This window comes from Manis pentadactyla, chromosome 2 (genome assembly GCF_030020395.1).
Source record: "Manis pentadactyla isolate mManPen7 chromosome 2, mManPen7.hap1, whole genome shotgun sequence".
Classification (NCBI taxonomy): Eukaryota; Metazoa; Chordata; class Mammalia; order Pholidota; family Manidae; genus Manis; species Manis pentadactyla.
Genome location: NC_080020.1, coordinates 179,700,936 through 179,720,732, shown reverse-complemented (window position 1 = coordinate 179,720,732; position 19,797 = coordinate 179,700,936). Strand labels below are relative to the sequence as shown.

The 19,797-nt window shown below is 40.6% G+C and overlaps 1 protein-coding gene across 3 annotated transcripts in view; it reads left to right on the top strand.

Moving 5' to 3' along the window:
- The window catches only part of MEIS1 (Meis homeobox 1), a 127,622-nt gene that overhangs the window by 68,524 nt on the left and 39,301 nt on the right, over window positions 1–19,797 (top strand). For all 3 annotated transcript variants that reach the window (XM_036920731.2, XM_036920732.2, XM_057497135.1), the window contains exon 8: window positions 2,494–2,639. In XM_036920731.2, coding sequence (XP_036776626.1) covers window positions 2,494–2,639 — 146 coding nt within the window. The remainder of the gene's footprint in view (window positions 1–2,493; window positions 2,640–19,797) is intronic.

Here is a 19,797-nt window from a genome sequence, read left to right as displayed (position 1 = left end):
AGAAATAAACAGGAAAAGGTTCTGGTGAGTGTTACACATGGAATGCAGAAAGCCTTCCTCTCCTAATGGAGTATATAATTCAGGTGCCCTCGAGGCACGCTTTCAGGAATTCTTTTGCCTGAGGTAATGGGAAGCGAGCCTGCTTTAAGGCCTTGATTATCTATTGATGCACAAAGCTGGAAAAAAGTCATCTCCACTGGATTATAGTAGATATTTCCATAAATTATCAATGAATTCTCTTCGAGGCAGGCACTAGGCATTGCCTGCTAAATTAATCTGAAGGGGTTTTGAGATGGATAGAAAGGCTATCTTTTTTTTAAGGTGGAAAACAATCATGGCGAGGTGGTGAAAAACTGTGTCATGAGGTGAGAAGCTTTCCATTTTTAATCAATGATTGAGTAATACGTTTCTTTTCCTTGGTTACCTTTTGCATATTGAAAGTGGATTAGCCCACTGAAATTTTAAATGCTTTTGAGTTGTTTTCTTTTCTCATGTTTCTTTAATGAATTGTTATTTTATATGGTGAATTGCTTCTCTGAATAAAAAGCCTCTTTAAATACTGGACTTTCAAGGAATTTATTAGGCAAATCCAAGGGGACTCCTTATAAACCACTTGCTTATGCAAATAAAGAGTTTGGTGGTTGCAAGGAGCGCTCTGGTAAGAATGTGGGTGTCTGGTCCAGCACAGAACCACGGCCCCCTTCCGGGCTGTGTGACCTTGGGCAAGTCACCCAAGAGGATCACAAGCCCTTTCTTCATTGATACAATGAAGGCTTTGGAATTGTGGGTCTTTATGATCTTTTCCACTGAGAACAGAGCCATGATTTTAGGGAACTTTAACCAAATATATGGATTTTTAATACAATTATGAATTTGAAATTAATTAAAAATTACACTCAGAAAGTTTAAGCTTTGCAAAAGTTTTGTGGCATATGCTGTACTCTTAGCAGAAAGGTTGAAATTAGTCTCTTCCTTAATCAACAAAGTTTTTAAACTTTACCTCAGTACAAGTCAAGGCAATTTGGAGGTCACTTTCTTTTTGGGGGTGGGGGATGTCGTCTGAGGGAGCTGTGAAGAACAATAAATGAATGCAACATACCTACTAGAGATTAGACTCAAATAACTGAAATCAAAAGAGAGAGTTTTTTTGTATGTAGGGTTTTTATGTAACAGCAATAAGGAATGCAAAAATCCTTGAAGCAATGTAAAGGAATCTGAGACTAGTTGTAAGGTACAGTTATTACAAGGAAATGTCTCACCAAAGTGCCTGTTTCTCTGGGCCCTGTGGGCTGCTGTCTGGTGAGAGAGCCAGTGCACGTGCATGCCCTGGGGTTACCAGTGACCTTATTGCTAAGCCTTGCTGTTGTGGCTCTTCTGTCTGGGCCCAGATCAACCTGTCCTTTTCTAAAAGCCAGCAGTTCCTGCCGAGAACAGGGGTACCAGGTTGAAGAAGCATGTTTGACAGAAGCTAAGCTTTTTTTAGTGTGGGGAGTTTAGTCCATGGTTGTTTTCCCTTTTGACTTTTGTGCCCAAACACCAAGTGCGTATTTATCATTTGTATCTTATGACTTTGGACAGTGTGATTATATGAGCTGAATTTTCTTTCTTTTTTTTAAAAATTAAATATGGCATTGTAAAAGGAATGCTACATTTTCTACTTTGTTGTGTCACAGAGACAAAATATTTTCTACAAGAAACAACTTAAATGTTATAACAAAAATCAATGGTAAAACAGGATCCAATATACAGCCATGTATAAGCAGGTGACTTTCTAGTGAGGAAAATTTAAGTCTAGAAGAAACTTTAGAAGCTGCCTGGATTATTTAGGGTAATGCAATTCTGACTGACAACTAATCTAACATCACTTTATTTGACTTAAATAGTAACTTTTCTAATTGAAAGCTATTTCAGGAGTTTTTCCCCTTCCTAAATTTGATGCTCTCTTTCCATGACAAGAAAAATTATATTCTGTTTGAAGCATTCCTGTGTCAAACTGCTTATATGATGGATTGGCTGCATTTCATGGCCTACTTGAGGCTTAAGCTAAATCATTTGTGGAAATAGCCGATAGCTTAAATGCATCTTCTCCCAAGTTGACATCAGTAACTGTGTGGGATCTCACTACTTAGGGAGGGATAACACCTCTGCTAGCGGCTGTCACCACATTTAACTCCCCAGTAGGAGTGACATTTAAGGTGTGTCTCAGCTACACACATCTGAATAATCACCATGAACAAAGCTACCATAGAGATTGGCTATTTCCCTCCATTCCCTATGACCTTTCCCACCATTCTTTGGGAGAAGTTCCTTAGACCTGACTACTTTTCAGCATAGGGCTTGTTCTTTCTTTTTGTCTGGAAAAAAAAAAAAGTACCAAATAAACGATTAATCATTTATATTGATCTTTTGGTTTTGTTTATATCCAAAGGCATTCTATTTGAATGAAGCATGTCAAGGTAGCATCAGTCAAAATTTGATTCACTATGTTTGCAGGTGATGGCTTGGACAACAGTGTAGCTTCCCCCAGCACAGGTGACGATGATGATCCAGATAAGGACAAAAAGCGTCACAAAAAGCGTGGCATCTTTCCCAAAGTAGCCACAAATATCATGAGGGCGTGGCTGTTCCAGCATCTAACAGTAAGTGGATTCTAAATGACATATATAAACTAAATATGGACAATGAACCAGTTTTGATAGAAACAAAAAGTGGGGGAAAATGATCCCTCTAGACTTAGAATATTTCATAAATCTCTTGTGTTCCCACAGTTTTGACAAAAGCATTAGCACTTGTTTCCTAGATACAGACCCCCAATGAGCAGTTATATTTGAAGTTCACTACTGCAATTTTGTTAACATTCGTAAGTTACAAGATTTAGGAGTTCTTGTGCACTTGTGATTTTAAGTGTGTATGTTAATGATGTTGCTTTTATCCGTGTACTTAGTACTTAGAGCCAGTTTCCACTAAGCAGAAAGTAAGACAAACCCTAGACAGAAGGACTTAATTTCATCCAATGATTTAGCAGACCCTTCTAGCAAGTGGTCCAAAAAAATTTAAATCTCGCTGCAATGGCAAGATGCTCACATAATTTGCTTTTAAGTGGCTTGAATGCACTCGCTGCCATTGTGACCCATTCCTCTGAGTCAGAGCTGCACAGTGAAAGTTGTCCCTGATTTAGAACTGTAAAGGAAAACAGCAATATAGAGTCAGCTCTTCCTGTGTAGTCCCCTGTGACTTTTCAAGCAGAGTAACAGTTTATATTGTCTTTGTGGGTATTGCTGTTTCGCTGCAGGAATTATCCTGGAGATGTGAGAAACTGGAGATTTGGGGCTTTATGACACTGAGGGATTTGTTTTGCTTGGTTATTGTTCTGAATGAATTTCATGTTCAAAATATTTATAATCATAATATTTTGGTGGCTATTTCTGCAAGTGCATTCTGACTTAATGGCATCTAAGGAAGAAGACAAAATGGAAATTTATGGGTAAAATAATATTTTAAAAAGCAAAATTGACCAGGGGGACTTTTAATATTAGGGACAAAGGATGGATTTCGGCAGGCTGCCATGTAGCCTAGGCTAAGATGAATGAATGTTAAAAATCTTGGCTTCTTAATATAAATGACAGGAGCAAAACTTTTATGTTCCTGTTTTTAGCATACTTTACTTTTCCTAAAGTCATTTATTTTTCTTAAGTATCAAAATTAATTCTGCACTGTCACAAACACGTCCAGGCCAATTGACCCTTGCAGCCTTTGCCCACATGCAAAGCCATGTTCCTCTGACTTGTGCTGATACAGGATGACACACAGGGAGTGTCGAAAGCCACACTGGTTCTGTTCTTCTGGATAGAGGCTGTGCCCCCAGTAACACTCGAGGGTGTCAATTAATCCAGCGTGAACAAAATAAAAACTGACAGCAGCAGGAATGACTAAAATGTTCCCTCCCTTCTCTTCCTCCTCTCATGATTCCAAACAGCAACTAGCCTAAGCTGACAGTTTTGGAATCAGCTTTAGAGGCAGGTTCATGCTGGTTGTTAGCTGAAGATTTGGATCACTGAGCTGATACTAACTTCATATTAGGCTTACCTAGATTCAGGCACCATCACTCATCTGACACTTGTTGCATGTACATGTCTGAGATCTGCCTCGTACCGCTGAGGGTTATCAACCCTTCTGAGGCTAGTGCCTAGTGAGCATGGCATGAAAAATAAATAGGATGGCATTTCAAATCAGCAGGCGACAAGCAGTGACAATTGGTCATAGGTGCTGATGCTTCATCACCAGAGCTGACCAGCTAACCTGGTCTGGAGGATGAGGCAGAAGACAGGACTTTGACCCTGAAGTCACAACCAAACTATTTCTATTTCCTCTACTCACAGAAAGGATGAATAGATTTCATTAGCCTCCATTTCAATCTGCAAAAGCAGCTTTGGCTTTACTTGAAGCTGAGGTGCCCCTGAATAAAATATAATCAAATATTGGTTCAGACAGAATCAGGAGAGAGAGAGAAGCGAGTTCTTTTATTCACTCACAAGGCTTCCTGGTTTTCTAGGTCGTACCCTTGTAAAGAACCTTGCAAAGAGCTTTATTATCTTCTTTAAAACAAAAACAAAAACCAAAAAACAAAGAAAAACCTTTTTAATGGCCAGCATGGTTTTACCTGTGCTCCAGTGATTTTTGTGGTCCAACTGTAAGAGGGGGCAATCGTAACAGAAATTATTCATGAACTGCCTGATTTCTTGAGGTCCGGCTGATTTCCTTCAGGTTTGGGGGTTATGCTGGCCTGTACTACTCACTACCCTGGAAAGGGAAACTCACTTGTCCACATCACCCTGGCATTCTACGAATGCTCATAAGAAGCTGCCTCGTGGTCCACTGGGTATCTCCACTCACTCCCACAGTCCACTACCATATGCTCATACCAATATCTATTGTCAATGATATATTGATATATTGATAACGATAGTGGTCTCTAAAAAGCAAATGATTTCATCATGTCATCTAAAAAAGCAAAGTTAAGAGATATATTTAAATTTTTTTCCTCTTCCCTTCTCCTGGTAAGAAAGATTCTCTTCCCTCTTCTTTAATTACAAGAGCAAATAGATGTCCAATTACAAGGAATACCCTTCTCCTTGTTTTATGCTTTTTAAAGGAATGAAGAGACTGCTTAAGTAATATTTACAGTCAGGAGCTGGTAATAGTAAATATTATGGAAAAAATGTACAGCATTTAAACAGGGTTTTATTATTATTTGTCCAAATATAAGTAACTACTGACATCTCAGTACTAATATTTTAGCAAGTTTCTAATATTTATTTCAAGTTTCTAAGAAGTCTTCAGGGATGCACAATTCATTTGGAAGACTGTGTTCAAATTTTAAATCATCACACTCTTGCTATATGAGTAATGCAACTTTTCTAGAAAGTCCTTTGTGAAATCCTGCTAGGTATAAAAGAACAGTTGAAAATTATCCTCTAGGTGTAAAAGAACAATTGAAAAACAATAGCAACAATTCATATTATGAATATGTATTACAAATAACAATAAAAAAACTAATCTCTTAAATGCCAAAAGACATATTGTAAAACCTCACACACCTTTTGAAAGCAAATTGCTATTTTTTTTTCTTTTTCAGATTAATGGGTCAATCTTTTCATTGGGTTTATTCAGTTAAAAAAAATCTGCCTTTGAAAGGGCTTTCAAGCATTTGTGTGTTAGAGGAGTAGAATAGGCTCTGAATAAAAAACCTTTCTGGATTTGCACCCCAGCTGCATGAGAAAAATGTGCCATTCTGTCATTATCCACAGGTAGATTTAATCAGTAGCACATTTTACTACTCCAGAGAGAGGCCTAAAGCTTTATTCTTGGGCTCACAGTCTCTAGCGAGCTAAACTGGACATCCTTGTGTCGAATGAAAACAATAAAAGAGGGAGGAAACAGATTTTAAACTTTGGTGATTATGGGGTAAAAGGAAGTTTCGATTATGTGAATTTTCAGCATAGACTTAGTTGAACATTTGCCTGTTTTGATAACTAGAGAAGGTCTCTTAAAAGAAATTATTCCCTGGAATTGAAAAGAATGACTGACGTGATTTAGATAATAAGGGAGAATTAGAAAGAAAATAAAAGCATTTACTAATAGAAGTGCTTGCATTTGCCTGAAGACAAATTATTGCAAACAATTAAAAAGCACTTAATATTTGTGTGTGAGCCACTACATAGTCACAGTCAGTTCAGGGGCATATACCACATCAACATTTCTCTTTCCTTACGGGCATTATTCCAACTGTAAATACAACCTATGTCATAATGTTTAAACTGGATGTGTTTTGCATATTACTGGTTATTTTGCTACATAGTGTTAACAAAGACATGTGCCTAAGGGCCTAGTGAAAATGAGGAGAAGGAATAAATAGGATGTTTAGGTACTGAGTCTTTTTTCTTTTTGTTTTCCTACTCTGTGGTATACTCTATGATATTGTAGTTGTAAGTATAATCTAAATAGAAAATTGGTTAATATAGTTTTATTTAAAATATGCAGTCACATGTTTTCCGGCATGGAGCTGTCCCAGGAATCCTGATTGCAGGATATTAAAAAGTGTACCTGCAGATTTGGGTGAAGAATCCATGCAAGGGACAACACATTTGGCATTGACCAGGAGGGGAGGTGATCCTGATAGTGGATTGATTTTCATTCACATTCTCTTGGATTCCCCATACTTTCACTGATCTTGGTGATCCCATTGGGTGTCATAGAGACAAACTTTGTTTCTAAGTCACAGGCACATATTTTACTATTTGGTTTTTTTTCTTTGCTTTACTTCTTTCTCTTTCTGAACTTCCAGCTTGGAAATTTTTTTTTTTTTTTTGTCTGTGGCCAAATTAATGTCTCAATTTCTGATTTATAAGACTTTCTTCTCAATGTTGATAAAGCCAAAGTGAAGGGCTGTAGAATCTTCCAGGTTGAGAATGGCGTTTCCATAGAAACACTATTAGATGAAAAGTGCCCTGCGGGTCTGCCGCTCTAAGGATAGAGTAAATAGAATTGAATTGGGGATTGAATGCTCTAGAAGAGACAGATGTTGTTTCATTGGTTTTGCTTTTGGTAACAAGATTTGTTGGAGACATCTCAGTGCCATATCTCTGCTTGCAATTTTGGAAGAATTGCTCTCTAAACGTTAGGAATTATTATTACAATGGAAAACAACATCTAGTTGGTATCCAGAAAGCCCATTCTGTTGATCAAGGTGAGTGAAAGGTCAAAAGGCAGCTAGAAGGACTTCTAGGTAGGCATGTAGATAGGTAATAGATGGAATTTGCTCCTTTTGTCCCATTTCTCTTCCTCTTTCTGATTTTACCTCTATACTTTGCCAGTTTTACAGTGAATATTCTTATGGTGCCTAACCAGCTAGCATTCTTCAGTTACCATTAGTCCTTAGATGGTAGCAGGCAGGAAGACTATATTCTCAAACTGTTGCCTGAAATGTCAAATCAGGGTAGTTCGGAGCACTTGAGAAGGACAGGCCCTCCCTTAGACTAGTCCTGCCCTCTCTTCACCTTCATGGGCCTGAGCCGGGGAAGTTGTCTGATGGAGACGGCAGTGCATTTTGATTCCTTCTCTGCTTTGTGTTATCTGCAGATGCATCGTTAAATTAAGATGCTCAAAAACTGGTATGAAGGAGTGAGAAGATTTCTTTTTCCTTTCTGACATTCATGTGCCATATCAAAAATGAGCTTTCTTAAGTCTATAAGAAGGAAATCTTTACAGTTATTGCCTTTTCCCACATATGTCAGTGTCATTCATTTCCATAGGCTTTTATAGAGGTGAAGGGTCAGAGCTAGGCTTAGCCTAAACTAACCCAGGCTTGGATGACAAATCCTTGCTATCTTAAGTTTGAAAGGTCTCTGCTACTTTGGAGATAGCATATTTCAACTTTGGTTAGGTAGGATCCTGAGTATTTTTTACACAATTGGAAATCATCTGTCTCAGAAGGTAAATGGAATAGATTATTTAATTACTTGGGGGTAACATTGGAATGCCCCAGTTCTTCTGTGATATACGTCATATAAACTCTGTTTCAGTAATGAAGCGGGTGGTTTCCAGATTCTGGGGTAACTGCCTTTTTCTTTTTCTTAGCTGGTTATTGAAATCCTAATGGGATGGGTGATGAATTTTCTTAGGTCAGGTAAACTGAAAAGGCTACAGCTGGAATTCTTCACCCAGAAGAATTGGAGTTAATACTAATGATCATTGTGAATTAGAAGATCAAAGGCGAAGCATCAGCCTGTTCTCCAAGTTGTTGCCCCAGAGCCCATTAGTGACCTGCCAGAGCCCCCTCCCAGCCTTCACACACCTCCTTCTCCTTGCCCCAGCCTTTCTTCCCCATCATAGTTATGCACCTCTGACCTCAGTGGGCTGATGAGGAGGCATGGGGGGAGAAACAATCAAAAGTAAAAACAAAAGTCCAACTTTAAAATTGCCCATTTTTCCAGATTCATAGGACTCATAAGCAAATGAGCTCTGATTAGGGCTCTCTGTTATTTTTGGGTATGATTGTTCTCAGGTAGTTTGTTCATTTCACCAATTATTGGTGCTTTATCTATATTAGACTTTTGTAGAGTCTGGCTATCTATTCATCAGATCATACTGAAATTTTGCCTTTGTTTCCAAGACTAATTAAAATACACTGTAGTTTAGTTTTCTGATATACTCTTCACTGGACTAATCAAATAAAAGACTAGGTTCAAAACAAAAGTGGCCACATAAGCACAGTTTATTAAATTGATGGTGCTGCACATAGCTGTTTGAACAGTAGTCAGTCATGTACACCTGAAAGCATATATCAAAATCATGTTTTCTTCTGATTCCTGTTAGTGACAATGCATTTTTGAAGATAAAATATGAAATTTGATCAATGAATATGCAACTGCTCCTCCTCAATTTATCTTTCAGGTTAAATTTGGAACATCACATAGATATATGTGAGTATATTTTTTAAATAACTCAGCCCATCCCATAGGAATTTTACATAGTGGGAGCTTGGCTTTTTACTTTCTTAATGTTTAAGATTCCAAGTGAAGGTACTTTGCTTTAAGATAAGAAGGTTTGACAGAGAAAATCAGATGGTCTTGTTGTGGAAGGGGTTCCAGTGTTCAGTTGGGTTTGGTTGGTTTTTCCAATACGAGTAAATATGTATGTCACAGAATTTAGGGTACTTTGTTTGACATAGCTGGAAGCATCCCCACCACATCTCAGCCTTTCTTACAAGAGTGTGGAAGTAGGACCGTGTGTGCACACATGTTCCTATGTATGTGGGAATTTTTCTGGAGGACAAATCTCTCTGAACTTTTGCCTGTCTATACCAATCATAGTGGGGAAAACCGATCCGTTTTACTTCTTTTAATCCTTTAAATAGCTACGTTCAGAGCTCTGATTTTTCTGTTTATGCTGATATAAGCAGACCGTGGAGGCCACGGCCTTCCGCTCTGGTCATGAAGCCCTCTTGGCCGTGGTCTGAGTCACCTGTGGAGCACTGAATGCCATGAGGTAGCAGACATCGTTGAATCACATCAGAATAACTGCTGTTGACAAGGGTGTGGAAATTTCAGTGCTGCTTGTCCCCTATATTCAGGGTCCTGAGTCTGGAAATGCCGGCTCCCTTCAGAGGATGAGATGCTTCCCCAGTGTATCAGGAGCAGGAGAGGGCCCTCAGGAACTCCAATAAGGGACCGGTTTCTTGGCGGTTCTGTGGAAAGCCCCCAAGAGCAAAAGGGTAGCTGAAAGTTGTGCCAAGCACTTTTCTGCTATTTAAAAGACATTTTTGTCCTTGTTTTTTTCTTGCCATTGCAAAATGTCTTCACTCAGCAAATTATAGCCCTGTAGATATGGGCCCTAATATAGGATATATTGCTCTGTGAACATATATAGTATATAGAACACTATGTGGAAAAACAGACCTCAAATAACTTAATGTTATAAGTGGGGTCATCCTAAGTTAGTTGATATTTAAATGAGATGCAAATTACTTGGTTTTATATTATTGAAAATATTCTGAAATAGAGACCTTTGGTGTGGCTTAGACAACTTACTTGTGTTTTATTGTCCTTCTGGTTTTATCTCTTCAGAAAAAAAGGGGGAACTTAACCTTTTAGGTGTCTTTGCTTTTTAGTTCTTAATATTGTCTGGTTGTTTTTTTAAATCTGTTTTCACATTGACTTTGCTGCTAGCACCCCTCCAGAGCCCATGTCCTCTCCCAAGACATGGATGACCTCTGAGAGTGCAGTGTCCTAGAAGTTCTGGGGAATGACTGGAGGTCCAGAGTATAGCCTAATAACAGAAACACCCATTCTAACAAAGATCAATGAGTGAAAATACTTTCTAATGCAATTTATAGAAGTTTAGAAATAATTCCTGTCTATTATTTAAAGAAAAGCCAGTTTCCAAACTTCTTAGGAGAGAAACTTCACAAAAACGACTTGATTTCATTTTAAAAAAGAAATGAAATTATCTCCTGCCTACATCATGTTACTTCTACTATGTTTTAAAATGATCTATTAGTTGCTGGGCTATTTGGACATTGGGTCATTCTGTCCTGTTACAGCTGAAGAAAAAAATTCATCAAAAGTCTAAATAAAATCACAGTTCGTTTTTCTCTGTGGTGCTTCGTTGTCTAATATTTTCACACCTGCTGGATTCTTAAGACAATCCTGTAAGGCAGGCAGGATGACAAAAATGAAGTTTAGAGAAGTTAATGATTTTTCTCAAGGTCAAAACTAGGAACTGACTGAGCTGGAACCAAGATCTCCTGACTTGAATTTCCATGTGCTTTTTCCACCACGCTGCCTCTCAAGTACACAGCAAATCAAATCGCATTGTGGAAGTTCAAAGGTGTGATGATAATCTCATTCCATGAGCCAGCTAACTGGTATTTTTTTAAATAGAACTGTGAGCCAGAGATTTTGGCAGACAACTTTGTAATGCAGTCTGATGGTCATTGGTACCTAAGGGTCCAGGAAGGTCATTTTCTGTCCACATTCTTTTTCCAGACATATCTGCGCAGTAAAAGAGAGGCATCACTACAGCTACTGATATTTTTGTGCAGTTGTAATCATTTATGCATTGTTAGAATTTCTGATTGTAAACATTAACTGTTCCTCCTTGTGGAAATACGTAAATCTCTACCCTATTACTAAAATGTCTGATAGTGGTTTGGGAGTGAGGAATCTTTCCTCATGCAAATCCTAACTAAACCTTCTAAGCACAGAATTTAGCTCCTTGAAGTTTTTTTTTTTTCCTGTCACGTGTCCAGGACGCCAAAGAGCTATGTCTTTAATTTGCTTTATGGAGATAGAGGAAAATGCTTATGCAGTTTCCTCCGATTACTCTTGAAACTACAATCCAACTGTCATTTCTCAGCAAAGAAGACTGCTAAACCCTGGAGAATTAAGCCACTGCTCTGGGGTATGACACTGAGGTCTGATCATTTTAAAGCTAGTAATAACCAGAATCCTAAAATTCTTATGAATAAAATGTAATTTTAGTAATGTTTCCATAAACAGTGGTAATGGTGGCATTTTAGTAGGCAGTGACATTAGTCACATGGAAATTGCACCACATTGGCTTTTAAATTACTCCACCTGTCTGTATGAATAGAATTTTCAGTGTAAAAGCAGAGAGACAGCTGCTGCTAATGTCTCCTTCTCCCTGTGCAGATAATGCTGGCAAATCTACATGCATAAAGGACTGGTTTGTGATGTAAAATGGTACCTGACCCTGCTGGCTCCTGAGATACAAAGAAATACCTTTAATTACCAGTGGCAGTGTTTAGTTGTTGATGTGACAGTGTCAGTGTGCAAGGGTGTAACCTTAGCTTCACTTCCCGTAGTCATGTCACCCACTGTATACTCATTTTCTTCCACCTACTTTCATAGTGAGATGGGTGAGCATTTATCTTGATGTGTTTCAGAAACATGCAAGGCATTTTTACTTAAAAGGAAAACATTTAATGCTGTATGAACTTGATTGATGATCTTTCCATTTGGCAACTTTTAAAGATTGGTGGAATCTGGTTCCTTCTTTCCAGCCAGAATGGAAATATGGTATACTGTGTTCTATCTTCAGTGGGCTCAGAATCATTCATCTAATACAAATACATGTTCTCATGCAAGGATCATGGCCAGGCATTTTATAGAGCAGAAGGGTACAGGATAGAGGGGCTTGAGAATATCCACTTCCTTACTGTGTGCCCATGCTTCCTGCTGACACACGAGGAAGCTGACTTTCTGGAGAAGCCCATTTGTTCTTGGCCTTCGGGTCACGGTCTCTTGGAGCAGCTACATGGAAATGAGAGTGGGCCAGCCAGGGGGATCTGCTGGGTTGAGATGCTGGTTGCCAACAGTGTATCTGGTGACAGGGCGTGTGGAGAGGAACTTGTCCGGCTCATCTGTAGACTTTCTTTTTGACTTTCGCACAACTGGTGTTTTTGTGTTTAATTTAACAAGGAATGAGTAGTAAATGAAAGCTGCTGCCTGAAATCCCACTGTGAGCGTGTTTTGCACTTGGCTCCCCAGTGACAAGGCAATTTGTGAAATTATGTGATGGAGTAATTAGATGAAGCCAGGGCTCCTGATTGTTGCCATGCATATGTGGCGAGGGTATGTTGGGAAGGGGGCGGGGGAGAAAAAAAATAGATTATTACCCTGGCAAGTTGGCTCAAAGCTTCTTCATTTATTTGTAAACAGAATATTTAGTGACCGCATAGGAAGTAGCTGTAATCAGCAGCTCATAAAGAAACCACAGCAGAGCTTTTGAATTTTTGCAGAGTGCTCATGTAAAATTTAAGCTGGGAGGCAGAATCCCTGTTAATGTAATTAGGATCTAATTTACCACCCTTTGCACACAGATGTAATAATGTCTAGATATTTATTCTATCTTTAAGCACGTTACATATACCTCAGTGCAGCAGTTACCGAACAGAAACAGGTGTGAGCACTTTCCTAATTCATTTTTGCACTGTAAACACATAGCGATTTAAGGGAAATATTTACCAAAAACGAGGGGAAGGAATGTCTGCAAATGAGGCAGTAATGGACAGTTGCCCTTTATGTACTGATGGATTTCTCAATGGTTAAGTAAATTAAAGCAAATGCTAGAAAAATCAATAGGCCAGCATAGTCTTGGTTTTGCCTCATAGACTTCAGGACAGAATGACAGATGTGGTGTCTATGACCCATTTAAGTATTAATGCTTGAAAAACTGCTTCTGCATGCAAGGTTATAGGCTCTGAAACATTCTGCTATATTAAATTACAGACAATAATATTTTTAAGTATATGTGGAATTTATCTGTTTCAGTCAGGTTGTTCTTATGTGGCACATTTAGACTGGGAGATTAGTTGCTCGGTTGTTGCGATGGCTCTGTGAGTCAGTTGTGAATGTACCCACGTGGGAACATCTTCATGAGGCTGTAGTTAGAAGGTGAGGATGACTACACCAAGCTTACGTGGGTTGTAAGTGAACATGCGCTGTAACACTCTATGTGGAAACCAAATTGGATTTAATTAAGGGGTAGATGCTCAGAGCCTTTGGAAAAATCTGTAAAATACCATTCAAACGTGGCATTATAATTCAGTTAATCTCCTGGGCTACAGATGCCATATTTTACATTTGAACTGACATGGATAATGTGTCATGTAGGATGACTGTCACAGCATGTGGAATTTTAGGGCTGCACTACTGTTCTAAGTGGTAAGTATTAACCTCTGAGAATGAGAAGGTTGGCCTTCTGGTAGCACCACAGAGCGTTCATTTTTCCAGCCATTGTTCCCATTACAAGACAAATGGTGTAAATATGGCCACAGGGTTGCTTTGTTGACTACTGGAGACTGGGAGAGAAGAGAAGCCAGACAAAACGGACTTGAGAATTGGCTTCAGGGACCAAAGCTGGTTTTCGGAACCAAAATAAAATGCAGGGCTGAGGTCACTCCTGGTAATCTGGGGAGAAGGAGCCTTGTGTTGCAGAAAAAGAGAGTTGGGCTGGCTGGAGGGGTCCTGTTCACCTTTCTAGGCTGAGTGGATGTAGACAAATATCTCCCCGCTTTCCTCTCTACTCAAGACAAAGCAGACACTGTCCATCCTGCGTCTGGGTTTTGAAAATCAGTATGGACATTGATATTGTGATAAACCAAATCACTGGAAACATTGCAACATTGCTAGGTTGCTATGAGGGAGAGAAGTAGAATGAGTGTTTAGGTTCTAAATAGGAGATATTTTCTGGATTTAATTTTAGGTTTCATACAATGTAGTGTTAATATTCACAACATTCCTCTGAATCTGTATCATGAGATTTAACAATGTACAAATTTGGAGACTTAATTGAGGTGTAAATAGTAACTAAACCATAAAGCCTATCATCTCCAAAATCAAAGAAGGGAAATTACTATAGAATTTGAGATTCTTTAGCTTTTTTTCCCCTAAAGAAGTGACTCTTAAACCTTAGTGTGCACTCATATTACCTAGGGATCTTTTATATAAAGAAGGTTCTGGTTCAGAGGGGTGGGGCCTGAGATTCTGCATTTCAGAGAAGCTCCCAGGTGATGCTGACACAGCTGGTCCACAGCCACACTTTGCATAGCAGTGATCTAAGAAGCACATGCAAGATGACAGAGTTTAAGTGGAAAGATGATTATTCTTCTCCATCTTTGATTTTTATACTTTGTTTTCTTTCAGATTTTGAAACTTTATTTTTATATAACCCATTATTTTTATCATGTCTATTGGACTAAAGTGTTTTTGGTTTTTCTTTGCCAACTTCCAATTCTTTTTCAGTATACAAGAACTTTCTTTTGAATACCAAAGAGTTTTCAAAAGATAGACTTTATTTTTCAGAGCAGCTTTAGATTCATGGCAAAACTGAGGGGAAGGTACAAAGATACTCCATATATCTCTTCCCACACACCAGCATAGCCTCCTCCATTATAACGTCCCCACCAGAGTGGTGTGTTCTTTACAGGTGATGAACCTACGCTGATATATCATCATCACCCCAAGTCCATAGTTTACACTATAGCTCACTCTTAGCATTGCACATTCTGTGGGGTTGGACAATTGTACGTCACATATCCACCGTTACTGTATCACACCCAGAGTTGTCCCACTGCGCAAAATGAATTTTCATGGGGTGTCTCCAATACCCAGAAAGCTTCTGATAGGCCAAAGATTCTGCAGATATGCTTCCTTTGGGCTTACTGACAGTGCACTTGTGCGTTCAGCGTGGGTGAAAAGGTAGCTCGGAGGGCTGAGTGATACAGAATTTTGTCCTTCCCCCTCATGTGGCTTCCGTGCTCTGGTGACAATATGCGACTGTGGAAGCTGTCATGGAGTGAGCAGTGTGTGCAGAGGCTGTCCTAGCTCCCAGGTTCCTGCTCTGGCCTCCAGGTCTGATAGCCTTTGTCAGTAAGAAAGTACCAGAACCACTGACTACAGAAACAATGCATACATTTGAGGGAGAAATGCTTTTTTTCCTGGTACTCCCCGCCAACTTTATGTCTGCTCCAGGATATGCTTTTGTGTTTCCGCTGCCTTGTGTGCTAGGCATGTGCACTGCCACTGGCACTCTCAAATTTCACAGCATCCTGGAAGATGAATTTGTTTTAAAAAAGCAAGCGTCTGAAACATTATAGTCTCTCTGGTTTGGCTAAGATCTAAGGAATTATTAATAAGTAGCACATACCTATTAATCATTGCTTAGCAGGTAAATTCTCTCAACTCATTAGAGTTCCCATGCTGGATGTAGTTTCTTAAAATTAGGTCATTTATTTTGGTCTAAGTCATTGAGGATCAAAGGTCATAAGGAATCCAAAAGCCATTAGTCAGGGTTCTTTTCTGGACCCCTCAGATGTCATTGTACGAGTCACCCATGGCAGCCGGGGCCTGGCCTGCTGTCAGGGAGCTGGCAGGGTGCCTACTTTATTTCCAGTTTGCATAGATAAAAAGCAGAGCAGCTACTCTTGGAATCACTATAAAAATAAGCTTACATAAAATCTCCATTTGAAATACAGTATGTGTGTGCCCCTGCATGCTTTCTCTGAGGGAAGTCATGGGCCTTAGAAATCAAAATTAGGAAGAGAGGCATACATTTAATGGCCCTGCAGATTATTCTTTGTTTTGGTGAAGGCATTTATAATTCATTATGAATTTAGCAAGGACCAGATATTCACAAGGAAATGTAATGACGAACCAAGTGTTTTAATTTGATCATGTAAAAAAGAAATAAAAACATGACTTTAACTGTTGTCAAAAATGTACCTTGCCATCCCCTCTTGGTAATGTCGGAGCACGTTTGGCAGTAATGAGTTGATGCGAATCAGGAACAGTTTGTAAGAGGTAGTGGTCAAGTCGGTTCATTTACTTCCCCCACTGAGCCCTGTGGGACTCGGGCCCACACCCTGGAGTGAAAACAACATCGCCAAGCTAACAGGTGCCCAGGACTTACTCCCCGAAAGTGTTCATATTGGACCAGAAACCATAAGCACTCAGCAACACTGGTCACTTCAGAATCATTGAGTAAATGGTGGGTGAGCTTCTGAGGGAAAAGGCCAAATATTCATGCATTGAAAACATAGATTTGAATTTTTAAACATCAGGCTATACAAGCCAGAATCCCATTTGAATTTAAAAGGTAGTGAGTTCACATGGAATCCTGCAATTAATAACTGTGCTCCCCTTTTACAGATGGAACATTTTACAGAAGCAAATGGGATAGAAAGGGCTGAAGATCTACCGGAGATCTTAGTGTTCAATAAAGGAGAGCCTGGGAAAAGGATCAGAGCCCTAATTTTCAATCCACTGGATCTCACTACTTCCATACCCTGACACTTCAAATTGTTGTTTGTGTTGCTCTTGAAACTCTTCTGTGTACCTAGCTGACCACATCTGATGAGAATTGAGACAGAAGTCCTCATGACCTCATCAGAGCCATGCCTTTGCCCCAGTTACTCAGAAGAGATCACACGCTCCATGGCATCAGCAGGGCTGTGGCGACCCTGCGCGGGTGCCGCGCTGTCCCTACCCTAGAGCTCCCTGTGGCCCTGATGCCTGCACTGCAGTAGGTGCGAGTGTGGGGGCTGGGGAGCAGGAGGCACGCTGGGGCCTTACCTAGGAACACCTCAAGCTGTTGGGTTTGTGCAGAGATGACCCTGATGGTCTCTGTGATGTGATGACCTCATCCCACAGCAGGAAAAAGCTACTTTCAAACGGGCTTGTTATTCTTCCCTGCTGTAAATGCTAGCTAAACTTAAGGCCGTGTCTACCCTTATGTTGGAATAACAATGTAACTTGGGCCACTGAAGCTTATCCAACTATATTCAAATGCTTTTTGAGAGCCTACAATGTGCAAGGGGGCCACACATGTCTTGAAGTTTCCTGAGCTCTTTGGAAAGAGCGTGGATCTAACTGGTGGTGCAATTTAAAGAAAGAACTGGAGTGAGGAAGACAGGGGACAGTTGGAACAGTTCGGGTAAGAAAGTTGTGGTTGTGGGAGTGTAAAGAAATGGATGGGTAGAAATATTTTGGAGGTGACCATGGCACGTCACACATAGAAGCATTCATAGCTGGCATGTGTGCACCATAGGCGATGCTCAATGCCAGTGATTCCAAGGTGGGTCCCAGGTGCTGTCCGTCTTCAGTGCCATATGTGGACAGAATTTACAAATAATAATAAACTGACTGAAAGTCAGTCTGCTTATTATTATCACCATGCACTGGCAATTCTAAACATCAGTGAATAAAATACTCCTCCTTGCTGGGACTGACTGTTCCTCCCCACCCCCACCTGGGTAGGTCCCAGCTAACTACCATCTTGGATCATCTCACTGAATCCCCACAGTGACCCTCTGTGGAAAGTCCTCCTAGTGCTGCTATTTTACTGATAAGAACACCACGGTTCAGAGAGATTAAACAATTTGCTTGAGGTGGCACCCTAAGAAGCAGGGGTTGGATTTGAACTCAAGCCTGTCTGACTCTGATGCCTGTTTTCATAACCACTCATGAGTGCACATTTGATAAAAAAAAAGCATCAAAGGTGACGTCCTGTTCCATGTGAGGCAGTCAGGGGAGAGTGGTATCAGCAGTCTCTTTCCTAGAAGAAGGGAAGTCAGAGGAACGAACTGGTTTTAGGGGAAAGGTGAGGAGTTCAAGTTGGGATATGTTGTGGCTCCGGTGCCGGTGTGACAGCCCTGTGAGTTGTATGGCCAATAGTCAGAAATGAGACCGCTGGGGCTTCGACGGTACCTCCGCCCAAGCTAGGGGTGTAGACGGAGGCACGGACCCAGAGGGTGCTGGAAGAGGAAAGGAGGAGGACAGGGATGGACTTGGGTGATGCCCATTTTTACAGGTTATCTGGAGGAAAAACCTAGAGAAAGAGACAGAGAAGCAGGCAAGGAGGCCTTCTGTCAAATGCAGAGGTGGGCTGAACTGACCTTTGGGGTCCCTTCCAGCTCCAACACTTTAATATTCTAAGAAAAGAAAGGAAGGCACACTGGTAAGTCAAGGAGTCCATCCCTCAAGCAGAATCCATCATGGCCCCAAACTGGCTCCCCGTGCTGTCCCCTTCCTCTCAGTTAATACAGCACCACGGGGCCAGAGGCTCCAACCAGGCATGGAGTCATCCCTGAAAGGTCCCACTCCTTCCCTCACAGTGTCCTGCTGGCCCCCTCCCTGAGTCCCAGTGACTGTCCTCCTACGCACCTCTCTGTTCTCTTAGCCCTGCCTCGTCCTGCTGCTGCTACCTACATGTCTCCTGCTCGCCTAGTTCCCTGATCAGCCTCCCTACCTCTGCAAGCAATGTCCCTTATGAACTATCTCATGTTTTGCCACTAGAGCAATTTTTCTAAAATGAAACTTGGCCTCATCTCCCTCTACTTAAACCTGTGATATCTTCCTACTGCCTTAGGATGCGATAGGCATTGCTATTTGCCTCAAGGACCTTTTGAGGTTGGACACTGGCCCACTAAGCACCCAGGATCCTCTTTTGCCCTTTCCATTTCCATACCAGGCTTCCCACCCTATGCTGCAGACAAGCCTGAAAGCTTCCTTGCCCCACAGGTGTGAGTGTCCTGGATCGGCACCTGCCTGTGCCGTTCCCTCATCTGGAATGCATCACCTTCGTGACCCACTTCTCCACTTCACACTTTCTTTTGCATCCTTCACATCCCATTTCCACTGTCACTGCCTGGGGAAGCCATTCCTGATTATCCCAGGAGAGAAGAAATGGCCCCTCCTGCCAGACCCATAGCACCTTGATGGTCAATTGATAGAGTCCTTATCATGGTCACTGTTTATGAGCTGCTTCCTTATTTAGGGAAAAGATTTAATCTTTCATCTCTGTGTCTTCAGGCCATAGTATAGATTCTTGACAATATTCATTGATCAAATGAATGAGCAAAGTTTCAAAATAAAGGTGGCCCAAACTCTGAGAGTTTTATGAAGTGGTAAGCAGGGTCCTGGTACAGGGACTAGGGTATCATCAGTGGCGTTTGATAGAGCTGTTTCAGGCCTTCGGAGGTAAAGAGGAATAAGGAAGCATGTGAGGACACTGCAGTAGAGGCAGCAAGGGGTGGACCCTTTAACTGCTTGAAGAAATATACTAAAGGACACAGTTTGGGCAGGAGCTTTAGGGAGTGGTTACAAGAAGGGAAGGTTTTTCTTTTCTTTTTTAATATTTAGGAGAAGGGAATTTGAATATGTTTACACATAGAATTGAATTCAGCTTTTTTCCATGGAATTGCTGCAATGTTCCACC